At 47.4% G+C, this 25,011-nt stretch overlaps 3 protein-coding genes across 8 annotated transcripts in view; 2 read left to right on the top strand and 1 right to left on the bottom strand.

The window, feature by feature from the left end:
* LOC119461281 (U3 small nucleolar RNA-associated protein 14 homolog A-like) overlaps positions 1 to 940 on the top strand; it is a 47,147-nt gene extending 46,207 nt beyond the window's left edge. Inside the window, 1 exon segment of the mRNA XM_037722529.2 lies at positions 849 to 940. The gene's annotated coding sequence lies outside the window, so the exon portion shown is untranslated.
* LOC119461282 (circadian locomoter output cycles protein kaput-like) overlaps positions 1 to 25,011 on the bottom strand; it is a 46,607-nt gene that overhangs the window by 2,725 nt on the left and 18,871 nt on the right. Inside the window, exons 4-10 of the mRNA XM_049672852.1 lie at positions 22,403 to 22,476; positions 15,665 to 15,852; positions 15,133 to 15,239; positions 11,579 to 11,720; positions 10,821 to 11,414; positions 9,841 to 10,288; positions 5,827 to 5,869 (exon numbers count right to left, since the gene is read on the bottom strand). Of these exons, the coding sequence (XP_049528809.1) occupies positions 5,827 to 5,869; positions 9,841 to 10,288; positions 10,821 to 11,414; positions 11,579 to 11,720; positions 15,133 to 15,239; positions 15,665 to 15,852; positions 22,403 to 22,476 (1,596 nt within the window). The remainder of the gene's footprint in view (positions 1 to 5,826; positions 5,870 to 9,840; positions 10,289 to 10,820; positions 11,415 to 11,578; positions 11,721 to 15,132; positions 15,240 to 15,664; positions 15,853 to 22,402; positions 22,477 to 25,011) is intronic.
* The window catches only part of LOC119461279 (uncharacterized), a 463,000-nt gene continuing 443,110 nt past the window's right edge, over positions 5,122 to 25,011 (top strand). For 3 of the 6 annotated variants that reach the window (XM_049672342.1, XM_049672341.1, XM_049672339.1), the window contains exon 1: positions 5,124 to 5,287. The gene's annotated coding sequence lies outside the window, so the exon portion shown is untranslated. Of the gene's footprint in view, positions 5,288 to 25,011 lie in introns of all 6 variants that reach the window. The other 3 variants (XM_049672344.1, XM_049672343.1, XR_005193959.2) reach the window with 2 other exon arrangements.

The raw sequence follows: 25,011 nt of genomic DNA, 5'->3' as shown, positions 1-25,011 counted from the left end.
GTTTTATATGCATAATCACATGTATAACACATTCCCATGCATTCAACACATTCCCTCAATCAATCTAAACACAGTATGTAAACATCACACCAAACAAGTACACTTAACTTCATGCATTGACCGCTTGGTTATTTGCTTGCTTGTACAAGCACCCACCTGTTGGCCCATCGATCTTTATTTCAATTCTAGATGGCGGAGTGATGACACCACTGCACTATTATCCAAGCAACATTCCCAGTTAGGGCTGCCAGTGGTAACCAATGACAGGATCTGGCAGTGACGTAGCCTCAGTTGATGGTCACATCCACTTGAAGCTGACAACTGGTTGCATAAAAGCCACTCATTGCCCTGCCTAAGTTTTAGCAGGTTGCACATTCCAAGAAAATTACTTTGTACTTAGGTTGTTTGTGGCTGATTAAGGCCCGTCACGTACTGTCAGCATTACGTCCTTCCAGTATTCTTCAGAATGCAATATCACTCCAGTCTATGTATATATTTGTACAGTTGCAACAAACTCGAAGAGAGACCTGCTACAACAGGAAACGTCTATCCACTGCATTCATGTGCATGTGTTGTGCATGTGCATGCACAAAGAACACACAAAAACACTGATGTTCTTTTATGCCGGGAGAGAATCGACTTTATTCTCATTTTTAAGAAAAACTGCCTATTCTGTCCTAATATACTATATGTACATATACTTTTTTTTTTTTTTGACACACAAGCAAACAACAGAATGCAGTTTCAAAGCTGTTTCTTCCAGCTTTTTTTTTTTTCTTCTTCTTTCTACATCCACAGGCTATGAATGAAATCTCATTGCCTTTTTTCTCTCCCTTTCTTCTTTGCAGGAATGCAAGCATGTTCATGCCTCCAAGAGGAATGAAGTGAACCTGTATAATATGTACATATTGAAATAAATACACACTGCGGCATGTACAAACACAGGTAATGGTTCTTTACACATGGGTAGACATACCCTGCTGGCATCCCTCACACATACGCAATAATTTGCTAGTGTGTGTGTGTGTGTGTGTGTGTGTGTGTGTGTGTGTTTCAAAATGTGGAGTGTTGCATATCGAAATTGTTTCCTCTGGCCTAGCATTTCTCATATAGCTGCTGTTTCATATAGCTGCTGTGAAGTATTGCTTGCTAGTTGATGACTGAAAAGATGCATTAGCAAATCTGCCACCAATTGTATGAGATTGACATGCCCTGTACTGCTAAATCTTGACTGTGCATCTCACTCGACATGATCTCTACTTCTTTTTTTCCCCATGAATAAAATCAATGGCAGAGTCATTACTTTATCCAAGAATACAGCAATTCTCATAACTGAACGCTGCAGTCGTTTTGTGTATTAGCTTGTAATGTTTGTTTTTCGCTTTCTTTCTTGCTCTTGTGAAGATTTCCTTGGCAAGCACTAGCTAGATATGTGCAGATCGCAATTTTTTTCTTGCACACAGCAGAATAATGCCAGCCATTGATGCTCGAGCACAGAGGCATACAGAGTCAGAAAAGCTTTGTTCTCACATGCAAAATAATATTGATAGCACGGAATCAAAAGCCGCGCTTCAAGTTTGTATGATACCTGGGACTCGTAGTAGATTGTTCAGAACATTATGGCACTAATGGCTTGTTTTAGTCACCTCTAAGCTGGTGCCTCATTACAGCAAATGCAGCACTGTTGCACTTCTAAAAGCATTGCTAGCTGCAAATTGTCCAATGCTAGGTGCGTAAAAAAGAAATGATCATTGTAAACTCATTGCCAAACAGTGACATTGCAAATGCTAGATTTCTCATGGAGAGCACAGTACAATGTGCCTTCTTTCCCCTTCACAGCTAAAGCATATTCATATTCACATGCACGTTTTTGTAAAGTGCCAAGCCAAACATTTTCTTTGTATTTTACTTATTGGAACGACTAGTCAGGATGCGAGTATTCATAGGCTGCTGTTGGTGGCCTTTTTTTTGTTGTTGTTTCTCCATTTAACATACAGCTCTTCAAAGCTGAAAAAAAAATTGTGGGGTGAAATAGCTTTGCTACAGGCTTCATTGTATGTTCTAAGTAATAAAATAAAGTTAGCATGGTGGAGACATATGAGCCTGAACATATCCAAAAATACCAGAGCATATCAGCAACATCTTGCAGCACTATCAGACATAACATGCTAAAATTGTTCTTACCTTGAATGACTGTTCTTGAAAAAGAAAAAGTGCAAAAATATATTTGTAGTGATTATGTTATTGCTGATGCATTTGCACCAGCGTATAGTACTTGAAATCTAGTTGGTCATTGCAATTAAAAGTTCTGGGCACAGTGTTCTGGGCACTGCCATTGCTTCTTTCATTGCACATCTACTCTATAATTCCTCCACTATGTTAAAACTTCCTAATGCTATAAGCAATTTGAGCATTTATGTGACCTCTTAACATTTAGGGTGCCTTATTGCTTATCAATCTTGCAATTACAATAGGCTGTGAGGTACCAATCTTAATGGGCTCAAGGCATTGTTTGAAAACAAGCGTTTGCACATTTTGAGAAATTCACTTGCAAAATGTAACTGTAGCAACACTTAGGCTGATTCTTCTGATAAGATGTAAGACACATTAAAAGGAAAGGTACTGCTGGTTTGACGTGGCAGCTTGTCTAAACACAGTGTCGCAGCCAAGAACAGGGCAAATTTTTCTACATCTGGCTATCGCATTGATCTTTTTTTTTTTGCCACTGAATGCTAACGAAGCATGCTAAAGAAGCTAACGGTGAAAAAAATAGACTTCTGGTATAAACTACTAATTATTCTGTCACAAATCATATTGTGTCAAGATCAGAAGGGTACTTCACTGCACTAGTTTTTGTGCAATTTTGCCTTTGGTTATTCAATCCGTCTTTTCTTTTCCATTGTCATTTCATTGCTAAAACAGTCAGATTTTCTTACTGCACTAATTGAAAAGCACACTAGCAGTGCAACATTTAATCTGAGGCTTGGCATTTCAGCTAGTATGCAGTACTAGTAGGAGTCCAAGTTTTATGATGATAGATAACGGCGGGCAGCTGAGGAATTAATGGGGTATAGGGTAGGGGGGCACCACTTACACTTTGCAGATTGGAACAAGTTTTCAGCATTTTAGCTCAAAGCTTTCTGCCCACAACTTGTCCACGAAGTTATTGAAAGCAAAGCACACAAAACTAGGACAACAATGAAAAGTCACATTCACGAGCACAAGCACACATGATGATGATGCAGTTCTGTTCGTAATGGTTGAAACACCGGTCATGAGTCTGCTTCCTTTCTTTGGAGGTCTGTCCAGCTATATGCACACTCGCGCACATTCAGTCATTGAGTTCGATGTTAAAAGTTCGGTGTGCTGTTTTTCTCCTTGGCAAGGCTTCTGCAATGAAGCTGGCAGCTCTTGGAGGCTCCGTCAAGTTTTCCTTGATGACGTCGCAGCCTGTACAGCACACACTGTCCCTGTTCACCTCTTCTGATGATGTCCACCTTGGTTCCCTAACCAAGTGCAGCTGAAGGAAAGATGGAAATGAATATATCAGCTGTATGTTTTCCAACACTACAGGATGTGCAATTTTGTCTGCTTTGAGCCATGAAGTTGATTCACAAGTGTGCCTCAATCCCAGCATTGACTCTGATATGATGATTAATATAAGCATTCCCTTTGAAATAGGATGACACATGCTATTAATCTCATTCCATGTGTGGTGTGTATAAACATTTAAACACTTTTACTGGTTAAGTCGAGGGCAGCGACAGCTCTCGACTGAATCGGTCACTGTGATTCAGCAACGCTGATTAGCACTTTTTGAGGTATAATTTGAAAGTTGTGTACTTTGTGTCCACTCAACTGCCCTGAAGTGAAAGGGTGTTTTTCAAGCAACTCCGCATAGCAGGAAGTGCCAAGAGACGGTGACTGCTACAGATGAGAGGCGGCGCCTTTCATAAGGCAAGGTTCAGGCAAAGGTGGCAAAGTCGAGGAGCAGGTTGGGGTGCGAGTATAATTGCGCGGAGACTGTACACTTTACTTGATGTGTCGCAGCTCAAGTCATGCTTTGGTTATGACTTGTTGGTGAGGCTATAGTTGGTTCTGGATCATGGTGAACAGACGAAGGACAAGTGTGTGTAGCCTTCCTGTTTAGTACTTCGTCTGTTTGCACTGTTAAGAGGAACCTTTAGCTCGGAAACTCCAATTTCCCTATTCAAATACATGTAAAATACAGAAATGCTTTTATGAGACAAATGCTAGACCGATCTGAATGAAATTTATTGTTTGAAAGAGGAAGTAAAGTTATATAAACTCTAGGAAGCAGAATTTTTATTTAGGACATTGAATTTTCTGCACAACTAACTGAAACCGATAAGTTAAAAAAAAGGAAAAAAAAGCACGAGGTTTACAAATCTGTAACATTGCACCAAAAACAGATAACGCAGTTTTATTAACTGCATCTCTTTATAGAGCATCTCAAGTTGACAAATATGATACCTGAATTTACAGCTTGCATGAAATAGTTGCAATGCTTAAATAGGTTTTGCAAATGTTCCACTCACAAATTAGTGGTATATTCCAGAGCGATGCATAATCCGTCAGTATTTACCGCTTTAGATTTATTATTAGGTGCACTTTACAGAAATGTGTTAATCTTTTATTGCTGAGTTAGAGTTGTAAACTTTATACTTGAGTTTTCTTGAAATTTGCAATATTCAGTAATTTTTGTTAAAACATGGCATTAATTCAAAATCCACTTGGTACAGTTATTAGATTTTAGCGTTTTCTTTCAAATGCGACAAACCTCATTAAAATCGGTGCAGTGATTGCCTAGAAAAACGATATCATCATGTGTGTAGACATGAGCTCCGGAGCTAATTCATGCTCCGGGTTCGCGCTTGGAACGAAATGCGCTCCGTCATCGATGCAGCACCGCTATACGGCATTGCACTGTCATGCCTGCCCTCTTTCAGCGAGGTTGCGCGCGGTTTCGCCAGTCTGCTGCGGGCGAGTGTTTAATTCTTGCGGCGCAGCCTCCAATGGCCACGTGTCGATGACTCGGCAAATGTTATCCGAGTGGCTGCGGCGCAAATCGCGGCGCGGGTCTTGATTTGCGCCGCGTATGTCTCCCGGGCAAAGCAGACACCGTAGGCAACCTTCAGCTTAGTAGCAGTTCCGGAGTGCTCGAACTTGCGGACTACGCGTTCCCTTCAGCTGCTGGCTAGCTTTCTGTACAAGAGCAAGCTCGAAAACGGCAAGTCTTACTCGTTACAGCACCGCCCACGATACGGTAAGCTTGCTTAAGTGTCTGTATACTTGTTCCCACCACTTCTTTGCAGTAAAGCGAGAAATACGGGTTACGTACCGGGCTAACTATGGCTACTCGGCGCAAAGTGGTGTACAAACAAAACAGACGAGGACGAACGTGTTTGTGTCTGTCCCGTTTGCGTTAAGTTGCCGCATATAGTAAGAATGCAAGGCCAACGGGCCCAACAGTCAGTCCTTCGCGTACCAGGCAATCGGGAACGCGAGCTAGAACAGAACGTCCAGTGACCGTCGCAAATCGTCCCGCACGCGACATCACTTGAATAGATCGACACGTGCCTGCGAAAAAACGTGCCCCCCCCCCCCCCCTTGCTCTACCTCCTTCCCGAAATCCCAGAAAAAAAAAAAAAAAAAAATTCCTGGCTACGCCACTGGTCCGGCCTGTGTGTGCGTGCTCATTGCTGCCAGTTAATGTCGTCCAAGATAAATTTAGTGCCTATATGACTTCTCTCCCAGGTGAAGTAGCGAGATAAAAAAATCGAATGGTTTGGCGTAAAAACTTACGCAAATGTGGTCTCCAAGGCGCCATGGCTTCCATCTGCCATCCCTGAAAATAAAAGGTTTGGCAACATAGTTTGAGATTTCATTTAAGAGAACACCAAGACTACAGTGCACTAGAAAATATTACTTCTAGTTGACTGTAACCAACACCAAATCAGCTTAGTCGATCAGGTAAATTATTTTTGAAAACATTACCTTGGCGAGAAAAGGTTGCTAAATAAAGGAGAAATTTAAAGTCATACTTCCATTTTATTTTTTATTTATTTTGTATTATTCTTTTACACGTCGAAACCTCGGCGCCGATACGCTAGTGATGACGGCACGGATTTCAGTGTATTTTCTCGTACTTGCGATGTTCTTTTTTTTTTTTATGAAATAGAAGTTCGCCAAAACTATGTAGACCCATTGTTAGGTTCTTTTAGAATAGGGTGCTGTCTTTCGGCACTGATAAATACTGAACTACACCAGCGTACACGCTGTGAAAAATCCTTGACGTCACAGTAATGTAGTGCGAGAACTTTAGGACGGCACCTGTCTTTCGGTCACCCCTTGTCTTTCAGTTTAGCGTCAATTCAGGCCTCCTCTCATGGTAAAAACGGCTGTTTTATTATCGCAGAAGCGTAATTACTTACTCATACGACTTAGTTTAATTAATATTCTTCTTTAGCGTCCTTTAAATCTCGTAGCGTTCAGCCGCAGTTAGCGTGAATTCATTGACAACATAAGGATTTCAATACAAGCTCCACTCACAAAACCGCACTGCATCTGCCCTAGCTCTCTGCCTCCGCGTTACAAAAAAAAAAGTCCCGAGGGACACCGGTATTGAAAAAAATTTGTCCTGCCATGACGTCATGGAAATGAACGTAACTGTATGGCGCATCTATACAAATTCCCCTCGAGTTGAACAGCGATATGTTTGCCACTGCATTCTTGGGTTGTCACCAATTTTAGATGTTTATACTTAGGTCACTCTGTAAAGCTGATATTGTTTTCTGAAAGCAACACTGTCCGCTGCCATTTGCACGAAGATGGCTGAGACAAACGCTCATTTCGCTGCCGCTTAAGAATGTTTGCGTCATGGGCGAATGCCTTCGATTGCTGCGCTTACACTTATACGCAGTCTGTTTCACTGGACCTCAATGCTCTTAGATAGTTTTTTATTGGTATTTTAAAAACAAAAGCAAGGACCTTAGCTCGTTAGTAACCAAATACACCAAGATGCTTACTGCATAATGACGATGATCAAACGGTATACAGATCCCAGCCGCTTTCTCGTCCTTTTTCTTTTTTTGCCTTTCGTTTCCGGAAGAAGAGTCACCGATTCAATACACTCAACCGTCCAATCTGCCACCTACAATCGCAAGTTGGCAACAATGTTTGCACTCGAACGAGTCTAATTGCAGTACAAAGCGGCAGTTTGGTGATTGCGCAAAGGCGTCCAGACCTGTTAACAGGATGATGACATGGCATAAACACCACTTTGTCAAGTGTACATGCGGTGCCAGTATGCTACCACTCTTCTTAGAGGTATCCAGGGAGCAGTTGTCGAACTTGGAACCTCAGCTTCTGAAAGTGACACTGGGCCCGCCACATTGCCACAACTTCTGCGGCGCGTGTTCGGAAGAGGCCAGTAAGTCGCACTTTCCGTCACGCCCATAAGAACCAATTAGATGCGCGGTTCTCTCACGAGCAACCAACGAGAGACCTAGGTCGTGTGTCACCAGCGGAATATAATATATACAACGCGCGAAAACCAAACAGGCGGCAGTGGTGCATGCAATTCGCTGCTCCTCCCCTCCTGATGCTCATTAAACAGCTACCAGGATTGCCAGAGTTCGCTCTGTTTAATTGAGTGCAGTGGTGCGGAAGCATGGCGTGTGGAAAGGCGCACCTCTAATAAATCACGACAAGTGGTGTAACGTTCGAAAAAGGTTGCATGCGTGACTATATTGTCCATGCTAACTCAGCTAGGTGACAACTTAAAACAACCAAATATAAAATAACTTCAGGATGGGATGTGATACTGTTCTAAAGTTCTTGTGTCGTTCTCGACTTAAACCTCTATCAGAACATAGTCCTTCACCGCGCTGCACGGAACTTTTGAACCAGGGCGGGGAATACGTGTCGATATGAAAAGGACCCGCTTCCAACCTCCCTCCTTTTGTCCGCGCCAGTCTCTTTCCTATGTGAGCAACCGGCTTTTGTCAGCCACTGCGCTGTGGACACGCATGTTTTCCAATAGCGCTAGCGGCCTCCTGATCAGATGCCTTGCGGTGGCTTTCATTGCTTACGGCCAGCCGAGCTCACCCTTGTACAGCTTCTTATGCTGTATTCATGTGTTGGCGTTCTGGCCAATGGCGGAACAGCACTTGTAACGAGAAAGAGTCGTTCCGTATAGTTGTTATGCCATCAACATTTCTGTAGGCTTTCCGAACCCAGCGTCGATTGAAGCGTTGCGTTATTACTGCGATAGCAATTATATGGTCAGTCGTCGTCGGTGTCGCCGTGTGGTTTCGTGTTAAGTCCAAGTACGATAAGATTGTATTTCGCCGTATGCTGTGGGTGCGAGGGAAAGCGTGCGAGGTTGAGCCGAGAAGGATGGTGGTTTGATGCGCGCCCGATATTGGACGTCACGTGATAAAACTCGCGAAACGCAGGGATGGGAGGGGGGGGGGGGAGGTGGTGAGCGCGCGATACCGTAATCAGAGCGCGCTAGGGGGTGAGGGGGCACGTGAGCACGCATCTCCTCTAGCCCGGCCGTGCGCAGCCCACGTCCTATCTCGAAGGTGATCTCGCCCGAGTGCAAAGATCGGCGAGCCGAGATGGCTAATTGAGCGGTCTCTCCGCGCGGCTAGTGCTGAAGGTCAAGTTTCTGAAACGCGTTGACGGTTCGCTCCCCTCTCTCCGCACTCTTCATCACGCCAGCGTTGTGACAGCGAGTGTTCGTGGTCGTCGATGTTTGCTTATGTGCGCGTGACACCATGCTTGCTAATTTAATTGATAAGCGAATGCTTAGTACAATTTATTCGGCCGATAAAACTATGAACCTTACTGCGTGCAGTTGTCTAATGCTTTGCTATCGCTTGTGGGAACCCACCCCAACACGTTATCAATGCTTCGCCTTTCGGGTGAAACTGCTAATTGTTTCTCCCTTGTGGCTCACTTAGAATGAAACAGCTTGAGCGGGCAGTAGCAACAGTTTTCCTAAATCAGCGGCACACTGTGCAGCGCAATTAGACAATACATTATAATGCAGAGGGGATTGCGCTCTAAATCGCGCTACATCGCCTTGCTTATCAGAATATAAACGGAAAACAGCCCACACAGGGACGGGATTCTAGTTCGCAGTGTTTCATCAGAAGAAACTAGGACCCGACTAAATTACGCGTTGTGCTATAAGCGAACAGTTCCGGCAAGCTCCTCCCACGAAAACGTGCTGCGTCTGCTCTTCATCCCTCCGCGCTAGCCCTCTGCACAAAAATAAAGTTGCCCTTGCGGCTTGCACAGGCACAATGAAAAGGCACAGAAGAGGCAGCGCTAAAAAGCAGTACGGTAGTTGGTCGCGACGGGTATGCATGTAAATTCCATGTGAGCTGCGTTTTCAATGTAGTTGCGTTATCACCTTTTAAGTGGCTGTGTAGTGCTTTATCGCTGTTAAATCTGTTACTGGTATAGGAACGTTATAGATTTCTTAGAGCTTCATTTCTTTCGTGCGGTACGTCGTCCACAAATATTAATGCATTTAAAACTAATAAGAATACCGCGCTACTTGGACTCATAGGCAGTGCTTCCTGTGTACGAGGTGGATATATCCTCCAAGTACACATAAAGCACTGTCGGCGATATGAGCGTATACGCTCTATCAGCAAGCAGTCGTTGAAGCAGAGGTCACAGGGGAGCAGTGCGTTGGTTTGTCCCTGTGCTTTCGCACGTTGCCTTCACTTTGTTACAGTGTACTTATTTAATAAGCCCATGCATGTAGTCGACAACGTTACCCGAGTTAGCAATGCGTCTCACCTCGGGAACCATCTCGTGCGTATACGTTGGCGCCGCGGCGTACGGCGTTGGGGCCACCCGAGCGCCCACGGGACTCGAGCTGTTGTGCGGCGAGCTAGTCTTGGGCGCCGACGCCAGGCCGCCCCATTTGCAGCCGGGGTCCGCCGCCGATGCGCCAGACGGGTGCGGCGTCGGATGGGGCGGAGGTGGGGGAGGAGGCGGAGGCGGGGGCGCGCCCCACATGAGCACGCTCTGCCGCGTCATGTCTTCCTTGGGCGCCGGCACGGCAGCCGCCTTGGCTGGCCTGAGCAGACAGTCCGAGAGGCTGCCGAAGCCTAGCTGCCTGCTGTCGGGAAGTACGGCGCCGTAGGGGTCGCAGCACGAGGCCTTGGGCGCTTGGACGCCGTTGTACTTGTCTAGCTGACAGGCGTACAACTTGTCGTCCTTCTGCTCCTGGTAAGGGGTATACCTGCACACAATGACGGACAGAAAGTTAGGTTACACTTCTTTTTTTTTTTTCGTCACAGTTTCGTTAACGGTGGATTTCAGTGAGCAATAAGAGCTGAACTGCTTTGAAAGCACTCTTGGGGAGGAATCGCGCCGACGTTTTGGTGCTGCCGCCAAGATGGACGCGAGCCCGGCAGACAGTATACCTATATGCAGCAGTTCCTAATGTCCCTGTTTGCCCACTGTAGAGCGCCATAAACGTACTCGGCGTTGCCGAAGTAACGTATGCCAAGCGGGGAGCAAACAAATAATGCTGTTGTATAACGCATTGCACTGCGGCCAATTTGCGAACAAAACAGTAGTGCTGAACTCATGAATGCATTCAACAAAGATCTAAGCTCTCGCCGCAACTCTTGCGCTTTCGAGAGCATGCTAACAACGGTACAGCGTGCACTCAGAACGCGCTCGTAGAAATGGCCTTCATCATAGTCAACTGTTCAAGTCAGCTCAACTTTCTCTTCGGCGTGAGCCGAATCGGAGGTGAATATACTTGCCTGGTGGCGGGGTCGAGGAAGCCGTTGCCATACTGCGGGTACTCGGGCGCGTAGTATCCGCTTAGGTGCCGGTAGTGGAGGAAGTTCTCGGGCGCCAGGAACCTCGAGTTGTCCAGGAACAGGTTCTGGGCCACGCCGTAGCCCGGCGGAAGCCCGCTGTCGCCCGCCGCGGCCGCCGCAGCCGCCGCGGCTGCGTACGGTGCTGCGGCCGCCGTCGCGTACATGTTGCCGTAGTCCTCGATGCTGTACGTCGTCGGTGGCGGTGGTGGCGTGGGGCCTTTGCTCGCCGAGGATCCCTTGCTGCGCTTCCCGCGGCTGAGTAGGTCGCGTATCTGCGACTTGTAGCGTCGATTCCGCTGGCAGCGCAGGATGAAGTCGTTCTCTGACATAGGCGCTCCGCCGACTTCACCGACGGCGCTGGCGTTGCAGTTGGGCCCGCTGCTTGCGCCGCCGCCTCCGATGCTGCTGCCCCCGGCGCTGTTCCGTTCGCTGCTCGTCGAAGAACAGCTGCTGGACGTCGTCAGGCCGGCGTCCAGGTAGGTGACCTTGAAGTCCATCGTCCGTTTGCCCAGCAAATCCCGACCTTCTTCTTCCCTGGAAAGGAAATGCGGGATGCTGTGATTAGGCCTGGCGGATTACGCAGTATTTTGGTTAGTGTCGTTCTTACGACAGACTGGGAAACCTACGCACTCAATACTACATCTGAAAGAACCTCGCTACGAGACATATCCTCACGAAAAGGAAGTAAGAGTGCTCACATGAGTGGCCTATGCGTGCACAGAATGAAGTCCGGCTTGGAGTTTTTGTAGACCAGCCTCGCGCTGGTCTGCAGCCATTGCCACTTGCCGTCCTTTGTGGCGAGCCGGTAAGCGATCAGCCCCGATGCACCCGTCTTCAGCACTGCAACAATGAAACATTACATCACGTTTGAGCCGGCGTGCTTGTGAGGATACACCGGTAGTTCTTACAACATAAAACGCGTCAGCCAGAGGCTATAAAATAAGCGAGTAAGCATGTTTTATTTTACAAGCGAGGTAGCCTTACGTCATGCAGGTTGACGACCTGCACACGGTATAAAATAGCATACTTTTCGTCGGTACAACACTATATTCGAAAAGCCTATGCAACTTTGAAAATAGCCTTCCGGGCTTGTTTCAGTAATAACAGTCAAAAAGGTGCTATTTGAGTGTTTACGAATGTTGCTCTTTACATGACAGAGATGCCTCATGGTAGAGACATCTCTCCTGCAGGCATGACCTCGAAATCCTCTCGGATTCGTGAGTATACCGCTGCCGTTGTAATCGAGTTTTCTATTCCTAAAGTGAGAAAGACGAGCCAACTCACGCATCGTACATGGATGTATACAGTGGACTCATGCACGCACCACACACCGGCAGAATTGGCATTTCATTAAAGAGCTTTTTTTTTTCTCTCTTTTCAAACACACACGCTCACGCAGAATCTTGTTGTGCCGAGTCGACTCAGTACAAGAAGAGTCGCCCTTAGAGGCGCCAAAGGAACTTTCGTAATTCACAACGCGCAGGCGATGACCCCAGCCACGAGGTAGGTGCTCGCGAGAACGCCACGAAATATATAGAAGGTAGGAGATCAATGGGCCTATTGTTATTTGAAGAAATGATGGCACAATGGAGGCAACTTAAAAGTTTATTTATGCCAACGGTTTCGAGAGCGAAATTCTTTTCGTCAGGGCAGTTTCAAATGTATATACCTCCATTCCGCAACTGTCTGCCGCGTACACTCGTTCATCGTGATAATCTCATTTATTATTTTCTTAAACCGCTTTGAAAAAGTAGAAGAATGAATCCAGTTGCGTAATTTCTCACTGCTACAAGTAAACACCAGCGAATTCTGGCGACGCTTTATAGGCACGCAATAGAGGGGCTTGAGAAGTAAGGATACGTTGCAGGGGCAGCCACAAATGAGTCCCCATATAGAGGTTCGCCTCCCAAGAGTTCGTAAACAATGCATCCGCGTCTCGGCGCGCACTTGGATAAAATTACGGAGGGAAAGTTACCCGTATTCATACGTTCAATTGCGTCTCGGTGCAAGTACACAAACTTGCAACTGCGATTTCGCGGTTCACCGTGGAGAGTGGAGGAAAAAAAATGGAAAAGAAAGAAACGTCGCTGAAGAGGCTCTCGTTTATCCTTCGGCGTTTTACCGAGTTCTCCTATTTTAAGAAAACCCAATCTACTCTTCCATTGTCTTCTGTCTCTCTTTTCTTTTCTCTCCGTCGTTCTTTTTACCAAACGAACGCGTCTCTACGCTGTCATCATCGCCAACTGACGGTATGTCATCGTTTTCCTCCACATTTCACATTCGTTCTAAAAATCCAAACGCATGCGTTCATCAGGCCGGTCTGACTGCTCATCAATAGCGGGGTGTATGAAGAACGTCTCAATTTCGTGCGCACCCACGTACAGACACGCACGCGCGTTCTCCTATAAACTCCGAAGCAGGGGGAACGACCGACCCAGACTCGTCACCACAGCGCCGAACACGAGGCCTATCGCTCGATAGAGAGAAATGACGCTGGGGGCTCGATTTCCTCTCGACGAATCCGGTGGCTGTTGTGCCGCAAGCACTGGTAAAATCAAACGGAGAAACGGCTTGTGGGGAGTAAGAGGGGGTGTTTGATGATGGAAGGAGGAGGCAGTTGTGGGTGGCATAAGCGCGGCAACTCGGCTTTGCGCACGTTCTTTTAGAACGCAGCGGTATGTATACGACGACAACACGTACATAGCGCCGGAAAGCGTAGTCGCTTTCCGCTTTTTCCTTTTTTTTTTTTTTTTTTTCGCTCGCGAAGAGTGAGACGGCGGCGAGTTGTGTGGATGCGTTAGCAAATATAGCGGGCCCGGGAAAGGGGAGAAGTTAAAGGAAAGGGGGAAAACGCCGAAGGCGCGCATTCGTTCGCGGATTGGAAAAACGAAACGCGCGCGACGACGTATAAGGGCGAAAGCGAATGCCGCGCAGTTTTACGCTGAAACCGCGAATGGGAAAAGAAAAGAAGAAGAACGCAAGCGCGAGCGACGACTCTTATACGACGCCTAACAATGAGAAAAGCGAGACTGAAACGCGAAGCTCGTGAGGAGGGCTTTAGGAATCGATTCGGCCGCAGGTTCGAATGAAAAGCAGTGTGCCCTGCTGCTACACCGCGCCGCCACCGTGCGCCATCGAAGCTTGGCGATGCGGTTTATCGAAGGGAGAACGAAACAAAGAAAGCTTGGTTTCTGTTTATGGCTTGAATGGAGAGGCCTCGATCCGCCGCTGTCGATTTGTGCGTGTGATTATGCAAAGCCGCGTTTGCAAGCGCGCGAAAGACTTTTTTTTTTTTTTCGACGAGCGCGAGCGCGCGCGTCTCGCGTTTCTATTCGGAAAGGAAGCTGCAATTTGAGAAGGCTAAATAAGAGCACTCGGCATTCGCGCTGGTTATACAATGCCGCGGAGGTCTTTGGCCGATTTCAGCTGCACGCGATGCCACGCTTTGAAACATATATGCAGAGCTCGTTGAACGATGACGACGTCGTTTCGGTTGAGACCACGCGTTTGTGAGCTGGGGAAGCCGCCCAGGTATATAGTGGGGCGACGGTACTCGGATCGTTGTTGGCAAAATAATTTAGAGAAAACCGCAATAGCTGATGAAGAAACAGCGGCTGTCAGCCGCGGATGGGCCTCGAAGCTATATATGCTTAAGAATAGAGCAAAGTTCGCCAGCTATATACAGGTGTACACATTTGCGTTACCCTCTTTAATTCTCTCTTGTTTTGTAATGCTACATATATAGCAGGTGAACTTGGCTTTTAAAGTGACACCTCTGTTTTCAAGTTGGTACTGTCGTTCGCGCTCGTTTTGGCTCAATATTAAAAGAGAATGCAATTATTAAAGTGTGTTCGGGGACGATACTATAGGTATAGCCAACGACGAGCAAGATAGAAATTCTTTAATGTATGTATACATACACACCCTGAAACCAGTCTAGGCTAGCGGTAGTAACCTAAATAATGTAATAGCATTACAACACACACGCCATACGTCCACACTGCCGAAACACTGTGACGTCCCCGATGTCAACAGAGCGCACAAGCTCGAAATTTCGAGGCAAGAGTGCGTAAACATCTCCCACAGGCCTGCAGGTTTTCTTTCGCGGAAGTAATGGCGACGTAATGATTAAGCACCCTGGAAGTGGCCTTTTCCCCTCTTTTTGCTCAGGCCGCGGGCATAAACAAAGCGCCGAGTGTAAAGGAAAAAAAAAAAAAAAGACTGAAGATGAGGAAACGGGCATGGTACTCACGTTCTTGATGCGCGCTGGCCACGTAGGCGAGATCGTCGAAGTGAACCAGGTCGTATCCGCCTTGGCTCATAAAGTCCGAGTCTGCGTAGCCGAGTAGCTGCTTGCCCCTGCGAAAATGGTTACGCGTGAGACGTTCTCAGAAAATCGCATGGCGTGGCCGTTCAGGCGGTCGTGCGATACATTATCGCAAGGTGAAATGGAATTCCCTTCTAACTTATGGCCAAGTTGAGCCAAAGCCACTACGCCACCACGGCGGATTTTCCTGCGTTTTCGGGCGGCCAACTTTCCCTAATGTTTTCACACATGTACGACCTTGCTTATCGTGTCATGTTCTGGTATTAAAACGCTTCTCTAAACAGACCAATATTGTTACGTGGTTTTAGTATACTGTTCTTACGGAGTTGAAAATGGTGGACTCCGCGTCATCTTCGTGAAATTGTGCAAGAAAAGATTTGGCGCCATTTGAGTGCATGCACATCGGAACGCTTCTGTGGGATACCGAGTGCTAGAGTACAAGGGAAGCAGTGTGTACCTTTGGTCCATGGAGACTAGCGCCAGGTCGAGCTTGTGCTTGCTCTTGAACATGGACTCCTTCTGCGGCATCTCGAGCAAGGACGGAGGCCCGAACGGCGTGCACACGGCGAACAGCGCCAGCGGCGGCTCTTCAGTCTTGTGGTTCTGACCCTGAAGGACACGGATCTTGCCCTGGATGTCCAGCCGCTGCATTGTGACGACGAAAAGAAGATGGTTATATACAGTACGAGAAACACTATAGAGACATCTCCAAAAGGACAACTAGTATACAACCACAGTTACACTCTACGCTGACACTAATGTTTAGCATGGCCTTCCTGCGCGACGACGCCGAATGTCGAAATTTCTGTTCGGATGGCGGTATACTACTTGTCTTACGAGCGAAGCACAGCTCGCATGCGAGAAACCGGCAAAAACTTGTTCCCTCCAGCTTCTGGGTGTTCCGAAATGTGGTCACGGTAATTAGGGCTAAGTACCGGAAGTGACGCATGCCTTGACCTGTTTGAGACAATCACCTGCGAAAGCTTTAAGTGCACGTTGTTCCTTTGTATCGGAGCTATATCTATAGGCGGCCCTGAAGGCGCCCACCTTTCCCAGTCATCCTTCTGGGTTCAGTCCTAGTACACCTCCCCGGCTTTGATTTATCCTTCGCTCTAGGCAATGTTAAATAAGAACGGTTCTTATCCACTCTCTCTCTCTCTCCTTCTTCGTCGTTGTCATCATCATCACCGCAGCAACGCGAACGCTAACGACTCTTGCTGCGAAACTCGTTCACTTCAAAACACGACCAGAATACGACGCAGCGTAAAGTGTGATTACGAGTCTTGCTGCTGTCGACACCGCTTATATGTATATATCTTAGGTGCCCTTTTTTAAAGAAAAGAGATGGGTAAACGAAAGGAAGAACTAATGGATACAGACGCAGGACCAGTGCATGGGAATGTATGTATAACAGGATAGAGCGATGGCGAAACTCACGACAAGCGAACACACGAAAGACGGAGGACATCAGAACGCAAAGTGCAATGCAAAACAAAAGAGTCGACCAATACCGGCTGCTCTTCCTCCCTTGCTTATTGTGATGACGCAGAGAAAACGAAAAAAAAAAAAAGAAAGGATAAGGAAACAGTTGGGAAGGGAGGTAAGAGCGCATATAACGCGCATACACACAGCAAGGGGGACCTTCTACTCGGTACGCACGGAGACGGGACAGATTTATCGATAAATCATTAACAGACGCACCTGGACGCTGAATCGCCCTCTCTCTCCTTTTCCCCCGTATTCATCTGCTACTTTCGTTTTCAGTCTCTCCGGGACTTCCCACGCAAGGCGCATTCACAGGAAAAGTGAACGGGACGCCCGTGCCTGCATTGGTCTGGTCCTGGCTATCTTGCTGAAGACGACGGCGGTACTTTATCGCTGATGAATGCTAGGCAGTGTCAAGAGCTGCGCGTTCAGTGAAGAAAGGGGAGACGAATAAAGCCGAGTGAAATAACGGGAAAATAAGAAAAAGGTGTGGAAATTGCGAGAGAAATAATTTCCCGCGGGTGCCACTTGAAGGAAAGTGGCGATGTACACAACGGGCGAAGTGGCGATCTCCAGACAACGGCAAGGCGATGACGATAACTGCGAGACGAAGATAGCGGCAACAAATCGTCAAGGAGACATGATAACGAACGTCCTGTTGGTCGCAGGTATCATAATAAAGATAGATAGATAGATAGATAGATAGATAGATAGATAGATAGATAGATAGATAGATATATATATCGGGCACTCGGGCTTCGGCACTATAGAAAAGCTTCAGTTTATTATTATTATTTTTTTAGTTCTCTTCGACGATGACAGTACGAACAAAACGAACAATTAAAAATCGCTTCTTACGCATTGTGGCTGAACAAACCACCACCAAATGTCGCTAACAGTGCTGCTACTGTGGCCCCGCCTCTGGTCTTCCTGTATTCCGTACACTGCAATAAGCTTATACGGGCATATGTAAACCTGCCTTATGTTTATACGATTCACCGTTTGTTCCTGGGAGACGAGAAGACGTTGCTTGTCATTTTTCGAGCGTGTCCTAGCCTCAAAAGCAAGCAAGAGAACGACTAGGAGCATGCCACTACTTAAACACCACCGTCGCACATGTTGCTAAGAGCGGAGGATGGCATGTGCAGTACAAGAACACCACCTGTCCGCTTGAGCAGATATAACGCTTGCAAACGGCTGCTTCCAAGCGTTATATAGCAGCCCTTGCGGGGGCATATAGTAGCCGCAGGAAACAAAGCATACAAGAAAAAAAATAGCAACAATGGGGACCGGCCGAGCGGCGAAAGCGAAAGTCCGCGCTGATGGCGATGGCGATCGGTAGAGTGCCATTTAGCGAGGTTTCCTACGCGAGGTTGTGGCCTCGGTAGGAAGGCGCGCACGCTTATGGCGTCTCTGAGTGGCTTTCTTGTTTGCTTTACTTCTGTTTCTACCTGGGATGTTGTTGTTGCCTCTCTCTTTTTTCGATGCACTGCCACCGACTGGCACGTTCCGTTAAACGGGGGCAACCCCCTGAGAGCGCCCCCATTTGTTATTCCTTTTTTATATCGTTGCAGTTGCTGCGGGGCGCTGCCTTCGATGTTGATCGCACTATTTGCTAAGCACAGTTTTTGTGGGGCTTCTATTTTTTTTTTTTTATTCTGTGTTCGAACATAGGCTGCATTTTGGTCTTTCTCAACTTAAGGCATTTGCTTTCGCTTCGTTTTCCTTTAAACGGCCGACACTCATGAGGTCAGAACGACTGGACTTGGGAACAGGGGAGGCCGTTCCCACCAAAGAAGCCTCTTAGAATTCGCATTTCTTGCGAAGAAACTAGCGCATTACAGCAGCGTTCTAACGCGCCGAAGAGCGAGTGCATTTGAACAGCTCTCTGCGGCTTCGTTCCACGTCACTAAAAAGAAAATAAAAGGGTGGAGGGGTGGAAGGGCTTGCTCTGTCTTCTTTCTTTCTTTCTTTCTTTCTTTCTTTCTTTCTTTCTTTCTTTCTTTCTTTCTTTCTTTCTTCTAAGTTCGCTTTATTTCTCGGGAAGTAAACGTCACAGTAAACGAAGTTGTTAAGCAGTGTTTCAAGTCAATAAAACCGCAGACAGGCACTTCAACCTACTGTAAATACTCCTTACTCCGTCCTCTCTCTCTCTCTCTCTCTCTCTTATATCGATAAATGTGCAATGACGACGTGTTCAGCGGTGATGTGAGGTAGCTCAATGTTACGTGCGAATGTTTGCGGCCATTAAAAACAAATAGACAAACAAAACATCCGATACACTATAAAATGTGACAACGCCTAGATGGGCGAGCCGTTATATATCGAAAAAAAAAAAAAATAAACATATAGCACAACTAAGTATAATAGCAGCGTTTTACAAGAATGCGACACGTGGCGCGACGAATCTAATTTCTAGCGCATCGCATCCACGTAAACGGCGATAATGCGCTTCGAAGGCGAATCGCATGGATGCGCCACGAGAGGGTATAGTTCGAGACAGGGTAAGTCGTCTTAGGAGTGAGGATCAACGGCGAATATCTCAGCAACCTTCGGTTTGCAGATGATATTGTCCTATTCAGCAACAATGGAGATGAATTACAACAAATGATTGAGGACCTTAATCGAGAAAGTGTAAGAGTGGGGTTCATGATGAATATGCAGGATTTAAAGATAATGTTCAACAGCCTGGCATAAGCTTCCGTGTGAACGCTATCGCAGCGCACTTTTCTGGAGCCAGTTGCAGTCCTTGGCACTGCAGGTACTGAGACGTTAAAGAAACGGCTCGTTGCAATCTTGCACGAATTTGCGGTCGTGTGACTGCGGACGTCCATATGCATATGTCATCTGCGTAGGTACTGATGCGTACTGTGTCAGGAATTATTTCCGCAAGGCCAATAAGGGCAATATTGAAAAGAGTCGGGCTGAGGACTCCTCCTTGAGGCACTCCACGGACCACAACCAACGTGCTTATGTGTTGGTATCCAATTATGATCAATGGCAATACCATCCCATATGTGGCCCACCACAGATACCTCGGCGTTGTCATTGACCGCGGTGTTTCATGGTCAAAGCATGTGGCAATGTTAAAGAAAAAATTAACTGGGCTTGCTCAAGTTTTTCGCTTTTTGGCCGGTATGAAGTGGGGCCCATCTGAGCATTCGCTACTCCGGCTGTACCAGGCTCTCTACGTCGGCTACATTCGGTATAGCCTGCCAGTTTTATCAGGTATGAGCCGGTCATGTTTGCGTACGCTGGAAAGTGCCCAGGCACAGATGCTGAAAACATGTCTCGGTGTTCCACGTTGCACCTCAACCTACGGAACAATTGAGGAGGCTCGCGTCACCCCTTTACCTGTCTATCTACGATGCGAACCTCTTCGAGTATTCCTGCGACTACTGTGCCGTCATGGATGCCACCCCTTATCGACACTTCCCGACATACGGCCAGACTCCACATTTTCAAGAGCCATTAAATGCCAAGAATCTGCCATACCATCATACTTTGCCCCTGCTGACCTTCCACGTATGCCCCCATGGGTAATGTCCAAAATACGGGTGCGTCTATCTATTCCCGGAATTTCTAAAAAATCGCGAATACCTACCGTCGGCCTCAGACATTTAACACTTGAATATATCTCGAAAGAATATGACTCCTCGGTGAATGTGTATACAGACGGATCGGTCTCGTCGTATGCGTCTGGTGCGGCTTTCGTCGTGCCTGCGCATGAAGTCATTCGACGGTTTCGTCTGTGTAACAAGGCGACTACAACATCTACGGAACTAGTGGCAATCAGAGAGGCCGTTCAATATATTTTGCAACAGCCTCCTCAAGTATGGACAGTCTTCAGTGACGCAAAGTCGGCTCTGCAACTACTTAGACTGGTGTTGAAAGAAAGCGCTTACAGAGTGTTGGCTCTTCAAACTGCCGAGCTATACACTTTAGCGCAAGAAAACGGCCACCACATCACATTTCAGTGGATTCCCAGTCACTGTGGTATACACGGCAACGAATTGGCTGATGCCGAAGCGAAGAAAGCACTGGAAGAACCAGAGTCAATGCTTGCGATTCCTTTTTCAAGAGCGGACGCCAACTGCCTTCTCTCCAGTGTCATCCGAAAATCAACGGAAAAGCACTGGGACAATCCGGATAATCGACACAGACGACTGCAGAGATTGGACCCTACCATGAAATTTAGGCTACCACCGAAAATTCAACGCAGCTGTGCCAGTCTTCTGCACAGACTAAGGCTGGGGGTAGCGTTTACGCGCGGATACGTACACCTCATGCGACGCACCGAGTCTCCAGACTGTGAATTGTGCAATGTCAAAGAGACTATAGGTCATGTGCTTTGTGACTGCCCTAGGTACGTGCAAGAGCGTCAAAGGTTAAATAATGACCTTACGCGTCTCGACAGCCCACCGTTGTCGGAGGACGTTATTTTAGGCCCTTGGCCAGACACTCAATCAAGTTTCAAGGCCATGCAGGCGCTACTGAACTTTTTAAAAAGTACGGGCCTGGACTGTAGGCTTTGAGCATGCCAAAGTGCTTGCCATATGTTTCATATCCTCCTTCTCTCATCATCGTCACCCATCATGCGCCTTTTTCTTCCCTCTTTTTTTCCCTCTTCCCCTTCCCCCAACGCAGAGTAGCTGGCTAGAGGAATTTACCTCAGGCCGACCTCTCTGCATTTCGCATCATTAAACTTATATCTATCTATCTAACAGCCTGGCAAGGGAACTAGAATTCAGGATCGCCAGTCAGCCTCTCGAGTATGTAAAGGAGTACGTTTATCTAGGTCAATTACTCACAGGGGACCCTGATCACGAGAAGGAAATTTACAGAAGAATAAAATTGGGTTGGAGTGCATACGGCAGGCATTGCCAAATCCTGACTGGGAGCTTACCACTGTCGTTGAAAAGAAAAGTGTACAATCATTGAATTCTACCGGTGCTAACATATGGGGCAGAAACTTGGAGGTTTACAAAGAAGCTTGAGAACAAGTTAAGGACCTCACAAAGAGCGATGGAACGAAAAATGTTAGGCCTAACGTTAAAAGACTGGAAGAGAGCGGTGTGGATCAGAGAGCAAACGGGGATAGCCGATATTCTAGTTGACATTAGGCGGAAAAAATGGAGCTGGGCAGGCCATGTAATGCGTAGGATGGATAACCGGTGGGCCATTAGAGTTACAGAATGGATACCAAGAGAAGGGAAGCGCAGTCGAGGACGGCAGAAAACCAGGTGGGGTGATGAAGTTAGGAAATTTGCAGGCGCAAGTTGGAACCAGCTAGCGCAAGACAGGGGTAATTGGAGATCGCAGGGAGAGGCCTTCGTCCCGCAGTGGACATAAATATAGACTGATGATGATGATGAAGTCGTCTCACAGAGTGCATGCAAAAGCTGGCGTATCGCATTGAGGAAGAGAGGGAAATTGAGACGGCTGCCGGCGTGTGCTCTCCTCCACTCATTCACGAAACGCACTCGCTGGAAACAGATGCCGGTTTATTTAGGACGAAGAAGAAGCGCCACATGTACACCTTTTCGCGTAGTATTACCCTGATGCGCTAAGACATGCATGGGATACGCGCTGTACTTTTGCGTTCGTGTAAGCGCGACTAATGAAAGGAGGAACGCGTTAGGGACGCTTATGGTGTTGACACGGAAACGAGGAAACTCGTCCGCTGTGGGTGTGAAGTAAGTATACTCACCAAGAAGCCGGAGGTGTTGTCCAGCAGGCAACGAAAACGCACGGTGAAATTCCTATCCAGGTACTGCGCATTCTCTGGAAAATGGACAAGCAAAGTCGCAAACGAAGAATGAAATGCTTTGCCAAGTTGTTCAATAGAGAAAGAAAGATAGCATGAAAATAGAGGGCGATAGCAGACCCTGTCATTATTTTTGCTTTTTAGCATCTTTCTTTTTTTTTTTTGCATTTGTATTGCTCCTTGTAGAACTTGGTTTTATATTTTCTCCTGCCGCCCGATTCATGGCCTATAGTATCAGTAGCGAGCGCGATATTTTACAATCATCATCATCACAATCATCTTTAACATCGTAAAATGATCTTGTGTGTTATGCGTTTTTCCTGTACTCCTCCATGTCCTCTAAAAGTCTGGGATACTATCAGGAGCAGCGACTGAGCGAGGATACAGTCCATGATCATTGCTTCCTTGTCTTAAAAAAATTGCTTCTCATCGACCAGTTTTACCATTATTTCGTTTAATGTCATGGCTTCCTGGCGCCTATAGTCTTGTGAAACCCTCTTTTCCACACACACAAAATTAAAATTTGTGAATACGGGCCATGGCACCGATACTGAACCACTGCACGGTAAAGCAATGGAGAACGCTAACAGGTACAATACTGGTCTATAACCGGAAAGCAAGGACACTGAAAGTGATCAATACGTGAGGCATGGTTCCCTTCCCTGACTGCGCTGGCCTGTCGCCATGACGCATCTTCATTCGCAGCACTTGCAACGCATACAGCGCCCACGCGAAAGAAAAATGCTTCTCGGCGAATCCTACGAACTCACTGATTATTATTAGTACCTATATACATGCCGTGCATTTATATCATAATATGTTCCATGTTAATCTCGGATCATGAGTAACGAGTACGCAACAGTATAAATGAGGAATGCTACTACTAGCGCGTGGCGGTACACGTGTAAGGAAAAAAAAAAGTCCAAGCCCAAGGCTACGTGAAGCTTAGTGTGCTAGTCCAGTACAGTGTACACTATAGTGCTAGCCTGGGCCTATAGATTTGCATCGTTACAGGAGCGAGGCAAAATACGTTTCCGGTGAATACCGAATCTCATTCATTCACGAGCGATCAACGTGAAATCGTCGGCGCCGCGTTCCTGACAACAAGCGCAATAGTCACGTGGCATCAAACACAGTGCATTTTCTGCGCAGCGAGCAAATGACGTCAACAGCCGGTTCTTGATCCTCGCGCCTCCAGGTCTACCGCGCGTATAATATATAGCGGGACTGGACCGGGTCACCGCAACGGGGCGTGTAGACCATACGCACACAACATCGGGACGGCACAACTCAAAATCCCTGCAAAGCCGCAATCAACGCCCGAATTCGGTGGAAAGGGCTTCTTTTTTTTCCTTTTTTTTCAGGGGCGAAACTACCGCTATTGCCGGAGCACGTCGCCTGTTTAAACCACCTTCTCCTTTCTTTTTTCATTCTCTCTTCGTTCTCGTACGCGCGTTTCCGCCCTCAAAATCCTCGCTGCCACAGTTCATCGTACTATAGTGTTCCTTCGCCACTTCCTATCGCCCCTGCAGTTCGCGCTCGGCTCCAGCACGGCCGGATTCCCCCCGTTCGTAGTCCTGCCCCTGCTCCGTCGGCCGCGCCGCAGCACCCGGCGCCTCCTGCCTCCGCTGCGCGGTTCCCCCGTCTGCTTAGCAAGCCGCCAGGTAAGCGGTGGCGGCGGCGTTGGGGCTGGCAAGGGGCGCCCATTAACGTATTCCCCTGTTATTTCTGGCTCCCCTTCGCTCTGTCTGTCGGTCGGCCGGCCGACCGGCCGGCCTGCATTATTCAATGTGTCAGCGGGAACCGTACGCACCACCGTCCGTATACGCCGCGCACTCTCTCTCTCTCTCTCATTTAGGCTCTCTCCCATACAACAACTAGCCGCTCAACACACTGCTTCGGCAAGCCTACCCCCCCCGTACAGCACACACCACAACCACCAGCCCCGATTCCAACCTTCCCCGCGCGCTTTGCTGGGAAACAAAGAAACCGCTCGAGCGTTCAAGCAGGTGAAAGCGCGCCCCCTTCCTGATTTTGTTTCCGTTATTTCTTTTTTTCGTCGGCGTCCACCGTCGGGTGTGCGCGCTGTCGCGACATAAGGGAGACGAGCGCGCAAGCGCTGACGGCCGCGTCGTGCCGTGTTTATCTGCGCACCTTTCCGCCCGCAAAGGCGTTCTTGACAGGAGCGCGCGACCCGATCGGTACAGAGGCAATCGCCACTTTTCCGGCAATGACCACCTTCGCAATGGGAAGGTGCAAATCAAAAGTTGCAAAATCCGCCACGTATGGCGCTTCCGAGGTGTGTCCGATCGTGCACAAGGCGAAATGAGGCACCAGCCGCCCGTCTGTCGAACAGTTTCTCTGTTGAAAATTGTCAGCCTCTCGCGACCTGAGGAAACAGCGAACCCAGGTGGGCTTTTTGGTTGTCGTTGCTGTTTTCTCTGATTTTCCATCGACAATGATGACCTTCGCAATCGTCGATGTGAGACGCATGATGTGCTTCGATGACGGGAAATAAGTAATTTACGATCTAGACGCGCGATTGTTTTCCT

This window comes from Dermacentor silvarum, chromosome 8, assembly GCF_013339745.2.
Source record: "Dermacentor silvarum isolate Dsil-2018 chromosome 8, BIME_Dsil_1.4, whole genome shotgun sequence".
Lineage (NCBI taxonomy): Eukaryota > Metazoa > Arthropoda > Arachnida > Ixodida > Ixodidae > Dermacentor > Dermacentor silvarum.
This window is presented reverse-complemented; position numbering and strand designations above follow the sequence as displayed.